At 45.3% G+C, this 19,608-nt stretch overlaps 2 protein-coding genes across 2 annotated transcripts in view; one reads left to right on the top strand and one right to left on the bottom strand.

The window, feature by feature from the left end:
• LOC138296482 (uncharacterized) overlaps window positions 1–19,608 on the top strand; it is a 1,064,486-nt gene that overhangs the window by 260,427 nt on the left and 784,451 nt on the right. Inside the window, exons 15-16 of the mRNA XM_069235627.1 lie at window positions 5,305–5,425; window positions 12,764–12,856. Of these exons, the coding sequence (XP_069091728.1) occupies window positions 5,305–5,425; window positions 12,764–12,856 (214 nt within the window). The remainder of the gene's footprint in view (window positions 1–5,304; window positions 5,426–12,763; window positions 12,857–19,608) is intronic.
• On the bottom strand, window positions 13,366–17,618 carry LOC138296481 (uncharacterized). The gene has a single exon (XM_069235626.1). It carries the CDS (start codon window positions 17,570–17,572, stop codon window positions 14,819–14,821), a length of 2,754 nt encoding a protein of 917 aa, XP_069091727.1. The 5' UTR covers window positions 17,573–17,618; the 3' UTR covers window positions 13,366–14,818.

Here is a 19,608-nt window from a genome sequence, read left to right as displayed (position 1 = left end):
AGGACCTCACCCACAATGACACTACAGCATACCATGAGGTCGGCCAGAAGGTGCAGCCTTCCATAAGGTGGATATTCAGGCCACTCAAGAGAAGCGTGATTCCTTTGTGGGGTTCTCTCTCCAAGTCAGAGTTCACTGTTCATTTTCTCCCCATGTTCAAGAGCAAGTTAAAATCCCCCCCTGAAAACTTCAGAGAGCATGTCAAGGCTACAGTGGTCTCCCCTTGGGTAGAGAAGAAGGTTAAGCCCTCTCCAACCGATTATGCAAATACTGGGGTCAGATTCACTCAGGCTGTCTGGGGGCACACACTGCCTCTGCCCAGGCCACGGGCAGTGTCCTCTTCCAGATTAGGAAAGCAAGAACATAGATGCAGCAAGCAAGAGGGTGGCTGTAGGAATGACAGTCCATTGGCGAATAGCCAATTCCATTGCACTCCTGTCATGGTATGATAGGGCACAATGGGAGGAGATGGAGGAGCTACTTAAGCACATCCTTGATCTGTACAGGATGTTGAAGCAGGAAAATATGTCTGAGGGCAAAGTTATCTCCAACGCCAGCATCTGATGTGTGTTGGATGTCACATATACAGCCTCCAGGGGCATTAACGTAAATGTTATGATCTGGTGCCATGCCTGGCTCTGTAACTCTGGATTCAAACCCGAGGTACAACAGCCTCTCCACAACCTCCTGTTTAACAGGAAGCACCTTTCTGGGCCTCAGGTTGATGACATGCTCAAAAGGATCAAGGTGGAAAAAATAATGGGGCATTTCGGTCCTTTCCATACAGACTCCTTTCAGAAACACCAGCCCAGAGGGGGAGGCAAAGGCCAACTTGCCTAAGCAACCAATGTCCTACCAAAGGCAACAGCAGGCTTACAAATGTTGGGGAAACCGTTTACAACCCATCCCTGGAGCAATGAAAGAAAACCACCAGACACCGCAGCTGCTCAGGAACAGTTAGAAATGTATTTGTAGGTACCAAGGCTTGCTGGCCAGCAAGGAAGAAGAGCAAACATGAAAACTGTGTGCGAAACACAAACAGGCTTCTTCTTCCCTAAGTGACTGGTTTTTGGGCCTTATGTGCAGTACAGAAATGCAACATAAGCACAGCCAAAATGTCAAAGTGCCAAACATGGGCACCCATAGAAATGCGACAGGCACAGTAGCAAATTTAAAGAAATGCAGTGTAGGCATAAATGAACAAGATGATGAGAAAAACTAATGTGGAAGTTAGGAAGGTCTCTGAGTGGGATCTGAACGGGAAACATCCTGAACAACTAGGTCTAAACCACTACTTGCCTGAACCACTACTGCTAAACAACTAAAAAGTCTCTACAACTAAGTACTGAACAACTACTGTCTAAACAACAATTGTGCCTGAATAACAATTGCCTGAACAACTAATTTTAAGGTAAGGTTTTCCTTTTGGTTTTTATGGTTTATTAGTTGTTTAGAATATATATATATATATATTAGTTGTTCAGGCAATTGTTATTCAGACACAATAGTTGTTCAGACAGTAGTTGTTCAGTACTTAGTTGTAGAGACTTTTTAGTTGTTTAGCAGTAGTGGTTTAGGCTATAGTTGTTTAGGACCTAGTTGTTCTGTCACATATTCGATCTGAACACCTGTTTAAGTTTGTCCAGGCAAGGTCAGATTGGAAGCCTTGGCTCAGGGCTGAAATCGATCTGTGAAGGAGGGGGGGGGGGGGGCGGGGGGGGGGTTGGTGCTGTGGAGGACCTGACTGCTAGCTTGTGCAGAGAGAAGTGATCTGCTGGATTGGCTGCGAAAGTGTTTGTGAGAATTAGAACTAATTGTGTTATCTATGTAGTACATGGATATATTATTTTTCTCCAACAACAAATACCAAGCCACAAGGTGGTGCAAAAGAGGCTCATACAGAGGTACAAAATGGGTAGAGGCAAAGGAGGCTGCTGCATGAAAGCTACCATCTCCAAGCAGTGACTTGCACTGTCTCTACCCTGATCACGTCACCTGTCGGTAGGAGGTTATCGGATTTCCTCGTTCTCCAAGCAGTCATCACAGACTAGTGGGCCCTAGCTGTGGTCCAACATGGCTAATGCATTGAACTACATACCCCTGCCCCTACCATACCCTCTCAGACACACATTTTCAGTCAGAAACACCTCTACCTTCTTCAGGATGAAGTGCGGGCCCTACTACAAAAGGCCACCTTAAAAGCAGTAGCCTCAGAACACCACAGGAGCAGGGTGTTCTTTCCCTACTTCCTTATTCCCAAAAAGGATGGCTCTCTAAGACCCATCCTCTTTGGCAGACCTCTATCCTATCACAACATTACTACTCTTCAGGACATCATCAAATTCCTTCAGCAGGGAGACTTTATGACTGCACTCGATCTCAAAGGCGCCTGTTTCCACATTCCCATCCACCTCTCTCACTGGAGATACCTCTGCTTTAAGGTAAGTGGTTAACACCCTCAGTTCTAAATACTCCCCTGTAGGGTCACTCTGGCTTCAAGCGCATTTACCAAGTAGCTAGCAATGGTGGCAACATGAAGGGAGGGAATTGATTTATTTTCCTTTGTCAAATTGGCTGATCATGATCACATGCTCAAACAGTGGTGCATTTGCTTCACAGCGTGGGTTTCACCATGAACTCTACTAAGTCCTACTTGCAACTGCTGAAAATACAACTCTTTCTAGAGTCAATTTTAAATATGGTCACAGAGAAAGTCTTCCCCGACCAGCAAAGATTTTTAGCCTTTTAGAATGTGCTCCCTCTGTTTAAGCCCAGTTGTCAAATCACAGGTCTCATTGTCATGCACCCTTTAGGAAGGATGACCTCCTACATTGCTATGGCCCCACACATGAAGCTGCACATATGTCCCCTCCAAAAATGTCTTATGACTCAATGATATCAAGCAAAGGGTAACTGGGAATATCTAGTATTGATACAGGCAACAATCACCGCTCTCTGCAGTGGTGGAATACCAGCAACTTGGTGCAAGGGAGGCCTTTTGCCTACCCGGTTCCTCAGATGACCATTACAACAAACGTCTCTCTTAAGGGATGGGGGGGGAGGTGGAGGCGCAGCTCAAAAAAATCTTGGTCCATGAGGGCCTCTTCGGCAGGATGCATCAACAAGTACAAAAGTGGGAACTCTATCCCCAGGTTCTTCACACATGCTCCCAGCATTGGGGCACCCGAAAGATAAATTGTTTGCCCCTCCTGAAAATGCAAAATGCACAAACTTCACCAGCCCGTATCCACATCCACAGTCCATGAGCAAGGCACTATAGGTGAATTGGGCATGGATATTTGCCTACACTTTTCCACCTCTCCATTTCTTCGCTTCATGCTGAGGAAACTCAGACATATGCCACTAACCCTCATCCGAGTTGCTCCAATGTGGACCAGACAATCTTGGCACTCCCCCTTATGGAAATGTCATTCAGTCCCCACGAGAGGCTTCCACTCAGGTGGGGAACCTTCTCACACAGAGGCAAGCTTATTTTAGGTATACGGATACCGGGCAGCTAAACCTGACAATTTGCACCTAAGGTCCAAGAATTCAGGTATCTTAACCTTCCACAAGATTATATGGCTATTTTATAGGAGGCCTGTCGACCCACAAATCAGGCCTGTTATCCTGAAAAATGAAGGGGGTTGTCCATCATTGCATCTCTAAAAACCTGGATCCCCTCTGGCCAACTGCCCAGAATTGTATTACCTACCTCTTACACTTACAAAGGCAGGCCTTGATTACACCTCTGTTCACCAGCACATAGCTACATTCACTGCCCTCATGCAGAACAGGGGACACAGGTCTTGTTTTAGTATTCTTGTGATCAAGGCATTTATGAAGGGCCTCAAAAGGGGCATACATCCTATGATACATCCTACACCTGTGTGGAATCCTAATTTATTTCTCCTCAGAGTCCTGGGGCCACCCTTTCAGTCTAAGCATTAGTGCCTCCTTCAGTTCCTCACATGGAAGGTGGACTTCCCCAGGGCATTACTTCCCATAGGTGTATTAACAAACTGTAAGCACTCACACTACAGGAGCAATTCATCCAGGTCCACAGATAGGATTGTTCTTGGAGATAATTCTAGGTTCCGCCCTATGGTGGTATCACCTTTCCAACTTACCCAAACCATACAGATCCCTCTCTTCTTTCCACAACTGCATTCCATTGTGGAAAGAGCACTGCACACTTTGGATGTTAAGAAGGCTCTCGTACTACATGCACAGGACAAAGCCTTTCCATTAATCAGATCAGATCTTGTTTGCAAAGCCTCACAGAGGCCATCTCATCTCCAAAGCAGGCATAGCCAGACAGATAGTCAAATGCAATCAGACATGTTAACACAAAACTAAAAGGGTTCTGCCTGCCTCACCCAGGACACACTCCACCTGTAAAAAAGGAGCAACTATGGCCTTCATAGGAAACATTCCACTGGTGATAAAGGAGCCACCTGTTCAACAGAACTCACCTTTTCTAAGCATTATTGTGTGGACATCTTAGCCCATCAACAGGCTTTAGTGGACAGGATGGTGTTAAGGGCATTATTTCAGGCATCCAACCACCACTTTCTGGAGTGTATTGCTATACAGTGTATGCTAAGCATGCGTATCTACAGCCACACGTGCTACGAACGGAAAATGCAACTTACTCTGTTAGCATCTGTTCATAGCTTGTAGTGCTGTAGATTCACATGCACCCACCCTCTTCCCCAGAAGCATATATTTTTATTGCTGATCTCTTACTTTCATTGTTTTCCACTGTACACCGCACTTTGTACACCGCACTTTGTGCACCTTACTGTTTGTTCACACTCCATACATACTCTCACCCGCCATGTGAAAAACAATCTAACAGGGAGTTAGTGCTAATGCACAGTGTACAGCAAGAGGAGAAATCACATCATATCTCATAACTCAAAGACAAACAGCTTGAAAACGTCCCACACTAAATGGAAGGAGTACGCTAAGCATGTGCATATACAGCACTACATGCTACAAACAGATGCTTACAAGGTAAGTTGCCTTTTCCTTTCTCTCTTTTTAGGTGGTGTCCAATTTCAGTTACCAGTATTGACCTCTTAAAAGACACTGATTAATTTATTCTTGTGGAGATACTTTGTTACGTAATCTCCATATCCATGCAATCTTCAGCCTTGTTTGTTTTGTGTGCCTGGTAGAAATGTACTTTCAAATTTGAGGGCCACAGATTACACCCCTCTTGTGGTTGATCTTATTCAGCCTCTTAGGCCATGTTCAAGCATACAACTGCACAGTTCTTACGCTTTGTTCCCTATCCAGGTTTTCTGCCGTTAGTCATCGCCAAGGAATTCAACCAATGATCGGTGAATGCTATGTGATGGTGTTTGACTGGTTCTGTGAGGAACTTAAAGAAATTCAAGCCGCATATGAATCTTTTAAGGTAAAGCAAAAAGCTGCATCAGTAACTATTGATGCCATCTGTGCTGCATTATTATATTATCACACATTACTGATTCAGTATTACTATTATGTATGACACATCTAGCATAAATAGATGTTGAAAAACTAACTTAGAGTGAGGATAAGGCTGATGAGTGTTGATAATAGGTATGTGGTAAAACTTAAATATAGCAAATTCACCAGCTAAGGCACCATCTTCACTCCCTACTTTGCCATCATGTGTGGAATGTAGAAAATAAAAGTAAACAAGAGACTTGGGGCCAGATGCATCAAGCGTTTTTGCATTCGCAAACGGTGCAAATGGCCGTTTGCGAATGCAAAAATGCCTTTCATTATGTATGAAAGGCATTTGCTATGCAATTTTAAGGAATAGCTAAAATAGCGATTCCTTAAAATTGCGAGCCCATTTAGAGAATCGCAAATTGCAATTCTCTAAATAAGAAATCGCAAATAAGGAATCAAGCTTTTCCATAATACGAATTGGGCATTAAGGAATCGCAATTACTTGGTGGTAACCATGTGCAAATTTTAAAAATGGATTTTTAAAATTGACATGTAACGCACACATGCCCCTTTGGCATGTGTGGGCCTTACATGTCCTGAAATATTTTTTGGGGTGCAGTGGAGGGGGCCTTAGGCCCCCAGCACCCAGGGGTTTTGCATTTCCTAAATTGCGAATTCCAGTTAGGAATTTGCAATTTGGGAAATGCAAAAAAATCGCAAATATGGGCCTACAGTCCCATAGGTGCGAATAGGCTCAGAATCGCTATTTGTGATTCGGTAATAGCATTTGCAATTTTTAAGAAATCGCTATTACCGAATCGCAAATATGATACATGCCATTTTGCGAATCAGAAATAGCGATTTCTTAAAAATCGCTATTAGAGAATCACAAAGTGGATTCTTCATACATCTGGCCCTTATAGGGCTAATTGCACTTTGGCAGGCTGCTTACGGACTTGTATGCTTACAGTGCATCCAGCGTTGTGGTGTATGCACTGAAGGCAGAATGTTCTGCCACGCAGCTGACATTTATTGGTCCTGATTGGCAATCTTTATAGTTTTACTCAAACACCCTCTTTCAATAAAACAAAAACAAAAAAATCAAGTCTTAATGCATAGGGAGTTTATGTCCTAAGTATCAAGCCAATATTTTTCCCCTGCCCACTACTGCCATGCCATGTATTACCTGCTAGTCCTGAGATGAGAAATTAATTGACTATTGTCCCCCCCCTAATCAGGGTGAAGCAACTGACACTTCCATCTGGTGGCCCTGTGGCAGTTGGACTGATTGGTCAAAAGTTACAGATAGTTGTTGGATACCTAGCGCTCCCCATCTCTAAATAGGGTGGAGAAACCACAAGTTTGACACGTCTACTGCTCTCCCACATGCTCAATGAGGCTATTAGAAATGAGGTATCTAGTTGGCAGGCACTTTGCACCCTGACAAAGTAGGGACCCTCACTCTAGTCAGGGTAAGGGAGTACCACACCGAAGATAATCCCTGCTTCCCCGCTTGGTAGCTTGGCACACGCAGTTAAGATTATCTCAGAGGGAATGTGTAAAGTATTTGTATATACACAAACACACAGTATCACAGTGAAAACACAACAGAAGTACACAACGCCAGTTTAGGAAAATAGTCAATATTTATCTGAGTAAATCAAGATCAAAACAACGAACATCCAACATACACATGTAGAGATATCACTTTTTAAAGTTTTTAAAATCTTAATCCTGAGAAATCAGTGGTTGTATCCTTATAACAAAAACAACCTTGGATACATCAAAACAAAGATGATCTGGGCTGCAAAGGAGGTGACGTGTCGGAAAAGCAAACAATGTGTCAATTATTTTCACCCTGGACAGGCGATGCATGGATTGTCTTCATGCCTAGCTGGTGATGTGTTGATTCCTTCCCGCTAGCGATGCGTTGATTCCTTTCCTCGCCGGACTAGCGATGCGTCGTTTCCTGGTTGCAGAGCAAGGTTGATGAAGAAAATGACTCCCATGGATGATACGTGGAAAATCAAGACGCACAGCAACGATGGATCCGCACTGAAACAGGCGATGCATCGATTTAGCATCTGCGAGACAGGTGCTGTGTCAATTTTGCAGCCGCTGTGCAGGCGCTCTGATTATTTTTCTGCCACAACAGCCTCTGTCCATTTATTTTCACTCAGATTACCAGCTTCCACTTCTAAGGGCCCATGGACTGGATTTGGCAACATTTAGCAAGTCAGGACTCTCAGGAGAATCCAAGCCCTGGCAGATGAAGTCTTTGCTGTCCCTAAGAATTCACAACAGGAGACAAGCTCAGTTCAAGCACTTGGAGAAATTTGGAAAGCAGGGTGTAGAAACCCAAGTCCAGTCCTTTTACTCCCAGGACAGAAGGAGCAGGCCAGCATAGCAAAGCAACAGGCAGAGTGGCATATCCTCCTACAGCGTCCAGCTCTTCTATCTGGCAGAATGTCCTCAGTCCAGAAGTGTTCTGAAGTTGTGGGGTCAGCAGTACAATATATATACTCATTTCTGCCTTTGTGTAGGAAAGTACCCTCTTTCCGAAATGGTTACTCCCACTTTTTGCCTGTTGTCATTATGTTTTGACTGTGTTCACTGGGATCCTGCTAACCAAACCCCAGTGACTATGCTCTCTCCTTATACATGTGGTAGCTTGGACCACAAACACCCCACACTTGACATATTGGTGCCCCCTTGTAAGTCCCTAGTATATGGTACCCAGGGCATTGGAGCACCAGTGGTGCCCCACGGGCTCCGGCATGTATTACGCCACCCATGGGGAGCCCATGCAAAGTGTATCTGTATCACTACAGGTCACTGCACCAGGTCACCCTTAAGTCACCCCTATGGTAGGCCCTCCTAGCCCAGAGGGAAGGGTGCAGGTATCTGTAGTGAAGGCACTTCTGCATGAGCAGAGGTGCCCTCACGAACTCCAGCTCCATTTTCATGGACTTCGTGAGTGCGGGGAAGCCATTTTACACGTGTACTGGACATAAGTCTCTACCTATGTCCAGCTACATAATGGTAACTCCAAACCTAGGCATATTACAAAGAACGAGGTGGCTGTGCAGTAGGTTCTCACTTCCTATTGTATTGGTAAATACAGAAACAGCTGAAAATGTATAACAAAATATGAAGGTACTATAGTGGGTGCCAGCACTAGTCAGCATCCAGCCACCAGGAATGCGGTTGTGTCAGTTTGAAGCTCCAAAGACACTTAGAAGCATGATATTGTCAAACCAGGGCACACCATAAGGTGAATGCACCATTTCTCATGCCCTAAGGCTTATCATGGCCGCAGGGGCTATCTAGCGTCACAGGACGCATGTCTATGGACATATTCCTCATATTTCTAAGATTTTTCCTCGTTCTAGAAACATATATAAAACTTGCTAGAACTTGGTTATTATCTATATACATCTAAACTCGGCCTTGAAAAAGTCTTGTTGACGAAACACGTGTTGGCTGTTGCATTCTTCAATTTATGATGGTTGCTTTCCTCATGAACTATTGGAAGAAATAATAAAGAATTGCTACTTTACACTCACCTCGAACTGTGGTTTTTGATGTCTACGACAAGAAGGAATGGACTCTTATGGTGTGCCCTGGTTTGACAATATCATGCTCCAAACCTAGGCATGTTTGGTATCAAATATGTCTGAATCATACCCCAATACTGTTGCCAGTATTGGAAGTATGATTCCATGCACTATGAGGGCTCCTTAGAGGACCCCAGCATTGTTCCTAACAGTTTTCTGGGGTTTTCCGGCAGCCCAAGCTGCTGCCACTCCTCAGACAGCTTTCTGCCCTTCTGCTGCTTGATCAGCTCAAGCCCAGGAAGGCAGAACAAAGCATTTCCTTTGGTAGGGGGGGTAACACCCTCTCCCTTTGAAAATAGGTGTTAAATGACTTGGGAGGGACAGCCTCCCCAAGCCACTGGTATGCTTTGAAGGGCACATTTGGTGCCCTCCTTGCAAAAACCAGACTGCACAGGTTCAGGGACCTCCAATCCCTGCTCTGGTGCAAAACTTGACAATGGAAAGGGGAGTGACCACTCCCCTGTCCATCACCACCCCGGGGGTGGTGTCCAGAGCTCCTCCAGAGGGTGCCTTGACTCTGCCATCTTGAATCCAAGGTGGGCAGAGGCCTCTGAGAGCATCTGAGTGGCCAGGTCAGGCAGGTGACGTCAGAGCTCCCTCCCGATGGGTTGTCACCTAGCTAGGTAGCCAATACCCCTTCCAGGGCTATTTAGAGTCTCCCTCCTAGGTGTGTCCTCAGAATCAACGAACAAGACTCCAGCAGGATTCCTCTGCATCGTTTACTTCAACTTCTGGCCACTGAAACTCCAACTGGACCCTCCAGGAACCGACAATCGGCATCCACGACAATGACTCTGCTTGAAACACTGTTTCCATGGCTCCTTCCAGCTTCTGCAATATTTCCCCGGCGGTGCATCCTGACGGTGGCAAGTCGTCAGTCTGCACTAGAAGGAAGAAGGAATCTCCCTTGGCGTGAAGGAGACACTCCCCAACATTTGCAGGCAACAACTGCAATGATGATGACCAGCTGTGTGGATCTCCTCTCATCCTGAGCTGTGTGGATCCTGCATCACGGGTGATGGTCTGGAGTGGTCCCCTTAGTCCCTTCTGCCAGCTGTCCAACTTTGGTGAAGGAAAGCCCTTGCCTTTCCACGCAGGGTAGTACTCCTGTGCACCACGTCTCTTGCATCTACTGAGGCTTATTGCCATCTCCTCCAAGGGATCTTCGGGCTCCATGTAGCCTCAACCCCCAGCACTCTTCCCTGCAACGCACAGCCCTCTGCATGCTTCTCCTGCGGCATGGGACCCGTCTCCAGTTGTGCTGCATGGGCTCCTCTGCACCTCCTGGATCCTCTTCGGGTCTCCTGTGGGGACTGCCTATTCTTCTGTGGACTCTCTGCATCGCTGAGGGTCCCCTGGGACTCTACCCTGTGGGCTGGGTCATCCTGGATCATCAGGTCCCGGGTAGCTACACCTTTCGTCTACCACGACCATATGGGGAAAATCCAGTAACTTACTCCTTTCTTCCTAGTTGCTGGGGGGGGGAGGGGAGGTGGCACTGTGGTACTTACCTTTGGGGTTTCCTAGTTCCTCCAGCTCCCCTCTACAGATTCCACTTACCTGGGTGGGGGTCCTACATTCGCATCCCATTTTTTTTGGTAAATGGTTTGGGCTTCCCCTAGGGTCACTATTGCCTATTGCTATTGCACTGTTTTCTATTGCTATGTATGCCTATTTCTGATTACTAGTGTACATATCTAGTGTGTTTACTTACCTCCCTTTGGGGTAATTGCCTATCTAGTATTTTTGGTAATTGTGTCACTAAAATAAAGTACCTTAATTTTTGTAACACTGAGTGTTTATCTTTCATGTGTGTAAGTGCTGTGTGACTACAGTTGTATTGCATGAGCTTTGCATGTCCCATAGATAAGCCTTGGCTGCTCATCTACAGCTACCTCTAGAGAGTCTGGCTTCTAGACACTACCTACACTACACTAGTAGGGGATACCTACACCTGGTAGAAGGTTAAGTACTTTAGTTACCCACCAGACACCAGGCCAGCTTCCTACACTTTGAAGTAGGCAAATGTCAAATTAAAGTTTTTTTAGTGCACAAGACCCTGCCTCTCCCTGTCCTCACCCCAGACACACTCTAGGGGGTTGGAGACAGGCAGAGGCACAGAATGGTTAAGCCAGAAAATGCCCACTTTCTAAAAGTGGCATTTTCAAACTTACAATTTAAAAAATCACATCACCAAACGATGTATTTTTAAATTGTGAGTTCAGAGACCACAAACTCCATATCTCTATCTCCCCGGGCCACTGTAGAAATATGTCCAGTTTCCTGTGTGAAATGTGAAAAGTAAACCAAGCATTTACCGAGTGAAAATACTGAATTCAAAGTTCAACTGTTGAAATATGTTAAGACATGTGTTGCTTCTCCTCCACGATTTTGGTTGTTTCTTTACTTTTTGGACAACCCGTTTGCAAACAAGCATTGGCAAAATCAATAGCTTTGGATTCACATTATAAATTGTGAGACTCCATTATCGTTGCTGACATGGAAAGTAGCTGCACTACAGATAATCTGAGATAGGCGTCATCTGTAACAGAACAGCATAGAACTATTCCCTGGTGCTCATTCTACTCCTTGGCACAGTGACAGAAGTATCAAAATTATTTCAAATTTTAGTCTGTTGGCACATGTGTATGAAACTGGCAGATATTTGCTGAAGTGTATCTTCAAAATACTCCATCCATTTACTTACAGAATGCTTGGGTGAGCCCAACCCTATGTGTAGCCTGGGATGCACAAGTGACAGACTTTACATATTCAGTATGCCAAAATGTAACATAATAACTGTGCATTGCATTTCACTATTTTCAGTCCCTATATTACAAACCCACCTAAGTGCCAAAGTGATAGGAGTGGTAAACGGCATGCCAGCCTCTTGCAACTTCCAAAGGTATCTCTCAATAGAAATGTCCTACGGCAGATAACTTTGACTGAGTACTGTGCAGCTAACACAGATCCGTCAATACCCCCCTTGTCTGTTACCCACCTGGCTCACTGTACACCAATATTTTTGGTATTGTGACCTTTTTCCCACTAGGGGACCGGATTCACAATTATTTTGGCATAGTTACCTCTGTCCCTTTCAGGGTCAGGATTCACAATGATAATGTATTGTGAAAGCTGCTACCCTGACTATTTGCTTTCGTAACTGTGCGCACATACTAAATAAACCTTATCAATAACTGTGAGGCAGGCAGTGGGCAACGTATACTCAAACCCTTAAGTGCACTGGTTTAGCACATCCAGAGCAATCCGAGGAGCTGGTCTAATAGCTGCAATGTGCAGCACAAACACACTTGCGCAGTCAAAGCATTGGATGTTGCTGCTGCCTCTTCCCTTGATGTCCACGTCAATGAGATTTGAGATGCTTCACTATTGTTTTATTTATTGTGACCGCTTGTCTAGGACCTGTTCTCTCAACCAGGTAAATTTGTTTTTATGGCGCCATGCCCGGGCAGGGTTAGCACATCCCACCTAAGTATAGGCTGAAATGATCCCTGAAGATTGGAAAAGGGAGATTACTATTACCTTCTGCAGTGAATGGTAGATAAGCTCCTGTTAATCACAAGATATCGCTGTAATAATATGCAAAACTATATGAACACTTTTAATTTGTTTCCATTCTGTTGGAATTTGTTACAGCAACAACTTAAATTTTAAAAAAAAGATTTATCTTTTTACAGGATGATCCTGTAGTTCCACGGAACATGCCACCTGCCACTGGGGCAATCTTCTGGTCAAGGCAATTATTGTCAAGAATAGAGGAAATAATGAAGGTATGTTGATGCACGACTCCTCTTCTCATTTTAGATGATAGGGGAAAGGGGCGCATTAATTTAATGTAAACCTTAAGTTTAATGAGCGATGGTGCCGGAATATTTACCTATTGAGGGAGCATCTGTTGTTTGTCAGTAGCTGGAGATACTGGTGGACCTTTGAGCACATTCCACCTGAATCTTATGAATCTAGTACAATATGTACGTACCCAGACACTTCCTGTGTCTTCATCCTGGTACATCCTTCTGAGATACGTTTCTTCTGCTCATCCTGGTAGCTCTGAAAGATTTTGTATATCTGCTATTAAATGTGTGGCAGACTTTCCCTGAAAAGTTCCACGGTTGTAAAACGGACTTGAAGCAATCATAGCGCAACCCACAGCGCAACCTCCAGGTTACTTCAGAAGTGCACTGGAAGCAAAGTAAAATGTATATCTTCCTTTAGTATGAGGTTTGGTGCAACAGAGGTATCTGTGAGGTGAAACTGATGAACTCGAGTCAACACATACTTAAAGACACAATTTAAGGTAATGGAATACATACATAATGCTAAAACACAGTAAGTGTGGGTATGTGTTTTTTGCATATAAAAAATTATCATAAAATATACAAGATTCTCAAGAAATGTCTCGGTTTAACACAAGAAATACATTACAGCCTTTTAGAATGAATAAAATACTAAAAAAATCAAGTGATAATGGCAGCAGTGTATAAAAAGCTTTGGCGTGGGAAATGATGATGTGCAGGTAACTGTAAGTTAGCAGGGTTCGCTCATTACAACACACACTTCCACGTCACATCTAGGACCCATCTGACAGCCCAACAGTCACAGGACTGTAACTGCATAACTCCTGGGCATCTTCACAACTGGACATGAAAGCTGGAGACAACAGTCCTTAATAAACCATTTTCAACCTGTGAGGATATTTGTTATTATTTCTTCACTATCTTGTCCTCACATCAGAGACCATGCAGACCCCACTTCCAGCCTAAAGCCGCCCACAACCAGGAGAAAGAGAGAAAAGGGTACAGCAGCAATAGGTGTTGGTACCATAGTTGCTAGAGGAACTGATTGTCGGGGGCTTCAAACACCCCTTAACTCTATCCCCCATAACCAACCCCCCCCCCCGCCCACCCACCCACCAAAAATGTAGGTCCTGTCCATCTAGTTTCTCTAATTCTCTGCCACAAGTTTTACCTAGAACACTGTCTACCAAGAGACTTCTGCCAATACATTGGCAGGGTTGCACTTCAGAAATAATAACTACTTTGCTGACTCCTGCAGTAACCACAGCCAAAACATGCAAGGATCGTACCTTAGTACTGCGGCACACAGACACTAAGAGTCATGGCGAGACACAAAAGGGTTAATCAGAGATGCGGAAATACACCAATTTAACACTAATCCTGGGGTAATTATGACAAAGGAGGCCCAGGATTATTCTGGGAATTCACCCTCAACATACAGGAAAACAAGGCACCGCAGGGTCTCAGACAAGACCATACACATTTGAGAGACATGCACAGTAAGACAATTATGGGAAGACAGATACTTACAAGAAGCCACAGACTCACCACATACCCCACCACTTCATAACACTGAATTCATAACAAACGACAACACAGACTCCCAATAGATCCCTCTCGCAATTCCACACCACACCACCGCATACTGAAACATGGACTCAGGGACAAATGAAAAAAGTTCAACATTAACAGTGGAGCAAAGACATAGCGACCATATTGGGAGAAACGTTGTCAGAACCAGATAGTGCAAATTAATTTGGAATACGAACCCACGAAATAGGGATAAAGGCATGGGCCTTAACACTGAGTTTATACTACCGTTTTCTCGAATGCACCTTTTACTTGAGGCAAGCTACAACTAGGCTTTCAGTCAGTGCCAACAGCCCAACTGATGTGGCTTGCGACGGATATACAAACAGTGTAACCTAATAAAGCTCACTCTTGATTACTGCTATGCTGAAGTGGCTGTTCACATGCTGGGTCTGCACTACTGCCAAATGTTGGTGATGAGGGTGCTACAGAAGGTAATGAAGTGTGCCCAACCTCAGCAGACATCACCTTGACTGCCATCAAGTTACACACATTTTCTTGTCTTTGCAATAAATCCCCGAGTTTTTGTAGGTTTTTTGAAAGCCCCCCCTGACTAAGCATCAACTGTCTTAGAATGGCACGATTTGCCACTGCCAAGTTGCGGATCATGGCATTCTGAGCCTCCACAGCCTGGACTTTTCTTCTTTGTAGCTTCAGGGATTGTTTGTGTATGCGGTTAGCTTCCCGTTGAAGTGTATTTTGCTCCTCCACTCTACTATTGAGCTTCTCAAGCAGTTCGAAATGGCTTCCATTACCATGCAGCAGTGTAGAATCACATTCACCCCAATTGGTTATGGTTTCCACTGGACCATTCTCTCCAAAGTGCATATCGATGGGGTGAAACCCCTCTTCCTCATGACCTTCAATCTGAAGGGTGTCCTTTAAGATAAAATCTGTATAATACTGCCCAAACTGAGGTACTTCCTCGTCAGTGTGTTCATTGGGAGGAGGGTTCTCAGACATATAATCCCATGATCCATCACCCTCTTTAAGATTGTCAACCGAAGCCTGGTCCTCAAGGGTGTAATGCAGCGCTTTCCTCCTTAATCGAAAATGTTCTTCCTTAAGATGGCTGATGTGATCAAGCTGTTCTAGTGTGTAACTATATGGTTCCTTTGTGAAAGGCAGCATGTCTTTAGGATTTCCAGTGGGAACAGAATCTTCAGGGATAACATTCTGAGGTCCCTTGTCAAATGGAAATCGCTCTTCCTTAAGGCTTGGAATAGATACAAGGTTGTGTAGCCTACTACCCTTTTCTGATGACAACTCAGTTTCCACAGGATAGGAAATTGAAGTATTGCTTTGGGTGTTATAGTGTAAAGATGGCTTTGGCAGAGAGACTGCCTCTTTCAGTGCATAGTCATTGTCAGGAGGCTCTTTTCGTGTATAGTGCATACAACAGTTTTCTAATGGTGGTGCCTCATCCTTGGGTTTTTTAACAGACGCCTGCTTTTCCTGGTTAACTGGATGTGCCTCCTTAGTCAACTGGCGCACTTCTTCAGGAAGGTCAACTGGTGCAGGTTCCTGCTGTGCATAATGCAGAGGTCCAATTCTTGATGATTCCATCTCTTCCTCGGGATAGTCAACAGTATGAGGATCCTGACAGATGTAACGTGCAGCTCCATTTGTCAATGGTACGGTCTGTTCCTTAAGCTTCTGAGTGTCTGCAGAGTTCTGTAGAGTGTAATTCTGATCAGGGTCTCTGAGAGGTTGCGCTCCTCCTCGAAGATGTTTGTCGGGAGGAAGGTCGTGTGGGACGTGGTGCAGAGACGTGTTTTCGGATAGTTGTTGCTCGCTTGCATGTTCAATGGGAGGGTTCTCTATAGCATAGCAGTAAGATACCTTGTTCGAAGGCATCCCTTGCTTCTCTGAACAGTGAGCAAGATTCTCTTGTGAAAAATGCTGAGTTCTCTTTCTGTGTATATTTTCTTGAGGATAGCTGGTGTGCGTCGAATCCCGTGGAGTATAATGCTGTGTTCCAACTGTTTGTGGCCGGGATTGAGCTTGAGGACAGTCAGTGGCATCCGGATGCCGCCCAGGGCGATGGGCCGATCCATCGTTCAGCACCGCTTCCTGCTTATTATCTGCGCTAGTAGGACGCTGCTCAGAGTACTGCTGAGCAACTTTTCTCGGTTCTTCTTTAGGGGCACAGTCGGTGGGCTCGCGGTGCTGCTCAGCATAATGCGATCCCTTTTCATGATTTTCTACTAGGCTCGGTTCTGTGTGGGCAGCTTGCTGTGGGGTGTGGTGACGAGATTCCCTGCTCGTTCCAGATTTGTAGGAATTGCCGCTTGTGTCCTGTTGCTGCCATGCGTCGTCGCGGGTGCTGTGGCTCTGTGGCTCTCCCGCCCCGTGGGCATGCTGTGACAAACGCTGTCCCTCTTGCCCGTGCACGGCAAGGTGTCCAGGTGCATGCATTCCTCCTCTCCTCTCATGGCTCTGCTGTTCGGGCTCAACCTCCCCGATTTCGGTCTCGCCACGTCTCCTCCTCTTGCCCCCGGACACTCTCATCAGCTCGCTGGCGCTGAACAGGGCGTTACTAAAGAAGGCTTCGCCGGGTCCAACCTGGGCTCGCAGCAGATAAGCCAGGTAGAGGTCAAGCTCACGAACGGACACAGCGATGTGCCGGGGCTGAACACAGAGCGCTGGGCTATGGCACTGGGGTCCGCGTACCAGCCGCTCGCCATCCGTGCTCTCTAGGGGAATGCCCTTGAACAGAATGACCATGACCAGGTCCAGGCGCCAGATCTTGTCGCCCTGACGCTGGCAGTCTATGCGGCGCATCTTTCCGCGCTGGTCGGGGTTAGAGAGGAGGCAGCAGGGCGGCTTACGGCCAGTTATGGTCAGCACCAGGTCCTGGCGGCTCTGCGGGCACAGGTCGCGGCTGAGCTTGGCCAGCAGCCGGGCGGCCCATGCCCGCTTGTGCTCGGCGCTCTGGCTAAGAAGCTCTTCCTTGGCCGCGCGCTCCTCCTCGCGCGACATGCGCCGCTCGTGCTGTTTCAGGTAGCGCATTTTACGGGCGTACAGGTTGAACCAGGTGTAGGCCAGCGCGCGCACGTGCGGCAGCAGGGCCTTGATGCACGGGTGGTACTCATCCATAGCGTACGGTGCTGCAAGATCTGACGTTTCTGCAGTATGTTATTTTCTATTGAGATACAGAGAACCCGGAAGAGGACCAATACTGAAATGCTGGAACGCGAATGTGCATTTTATTTGCAGCCATTTTAGGTGTGGGTTAGCACTATTACCTCGTACGAGAAAGAGAAAGTGCCATATTTTGTTTTCTCTATGAAAACGATGGGGTTTGACCCCTCTCCAACATGTGCGACCGTGGCATGTTAGTCAAGCGTAAATCGTCGCTCCAGTGTTCCGGATGCGCCAATGACCCGCTCTTCCTTCCCTCTGCCACATTGGTCGGATTTTGTGTGACTTGTCCTGGCCTCGCCCAACCAGCTGTTACTTCATCGCGCTCGTTTTCGAACTTGGCACGCTGATCGTTTTCGCACTTGGCACGCTCTGCTGGTGCAGTCATGTGGAGGCAGCAAGCATCATTGTAAGTTCTTTTGTTCTTCTGTGCAACAAAGAAGAATAATGCTTTAGTGGAACAGTTAAGTTAATAAGCGCAGCAAAGCGCAGGTGTATACAGTTTTTCTTTTACATTTTCACCTGTGCGAAGAGGACACCTGGTCTTTGTTTTGCATGGTTAGTATATAGCTTTCATGTTTTATGGTAGAGGCACTTGTACGAAACACGTTATTATATATCTATGTGCCTTTAAATGCTTTACCTGCATGCTTCCTTTTCTCCCACTTGAGATCATCCATTTTGCCCGAACGGGATTAAACCAACAATCCACACTCCTATAACTATCCTCTTCACCCCTTTTTACATGTGCCACTGCATTCCACATAGCGCTGAAACTTTGAATGTTTTAATGAAAGATCTCTTTGCAGATATTAAGGGGGTGGTTCTTCCTGAGCTTTTTTGAAATACAGTGAGCTGAAGGTATGATTTGAAAGGTCACAAGAGGCATATTTAATTTTATAATTAAAATGAGTTGGTAAAACTGTTCAAACAAAAGCATTTTAAATTCAAGTTTTATTAGAAATTCACAATTACAAGCTGAATCACTCAAAATTAAGTTATCCCTTCAGGCCATTGTTCAGCACCATTCGGGACTCTATTTTTTAAAATTGTGCATTTTTATATAGCGCAAACATTACCCAAATGTTTCAGCACTTTACTGTAGACATATGTTGTTACATGGCAAGCTACAGAGAGTAGCTTATGGCTACTGGGCCACAACCTTGGTAGTCAGAATTATTTGCCACTAGTGTCTTGTGCTCCATCCTACTGTGGCTCTGCAAACTGGCATAAATATACTCTTTTAGCATTTAACTCTGAGGGTAGTAAGGGGGCGAGTAGTCAAAAGTTTCTCAGGTAGGTAGTGCAGGAGGCAGAGACAGAAACTTAAAATTGAACCAACATAGTATCATATTTTCCTGGCTAGTGCTTTTCTTAGAGCAGCGGTTCCCAATCTGTGGTCCTCAGACCCCCAGGGGTCCATGACACATTGCCAGGGATTCCTCAGGCATCTCAGTGCCTGGGCTGGCAGTAAGGCACTTCCCCAGCTGGGGCCTCTCGCCAGAAACAAGTGAGTGTTTTTATATTTGTTAAATATTTTGTGCAGCAGTTTTAAAAGCACTGCAAAGTGTCTTGTATGTCCAGCAGTCTTTGGGCAAAAATAAAAGTGTCAATATAACTCTGGTGATTAATGTACCTGCTAAAGAGAGATGGGAGTTTTGTCTAGTGGCAGTTTTGAATCATTTAAGGTAGCACAAATGGCTAATGTGCCTGCTGCAACAAATGTGTAGCATGCATGTCAAACAACAGTATTTTATGTGCATAGCACAGTGGGTCACTACTTCCGTCACAGATAATCTTTTGTTACTGTGCACTTCATAAGTTACTGTCGTCATCTAGCAAGTGAGCTATGAATTGCCATCAAAGAGCTGCTTGCAAACTGCATGTACAAGTTAGAAAGTTATGTTTTTTCCTAGTCTTTCATTATCCTGATGCTGCTAAAAAGGTAGTTTGCATAGAAATACATTCTTATTATTAAAGTCAACACTAAC

Source organism: Pleurodeles waltl, chromosome 5 (assembly GCF_031143425.1).
Source record: "Pleurodeles waltl isolate 20211129_DDA chromosome 5, aPleWal1.hap1.20221129, whole genome shotgun sequence".
NCBI classification, from domain to species: domain Eukaryota; kingdom Metazoa; phylum Chordata; class Amphibia; order Caudata; family Salamandridae; genus Pleurodeles; species Pleurodeles waltl.
The sequence above is the reverse complement of the archived record's forward strand: the minus strand, read 5'-3'. Positions and strand labels throughout refer to the sequence as shown.

Bases quoted from the DNA above. Each gene is read 5' to 3' on its own strand.
- LOC138296481 (XM_069235626.1), bottom strand. From the start codon at position 17,572: ATGGATGAGTACCACCCGTGCATCAAGGCCCTGCTGCCGCACGTGCGC.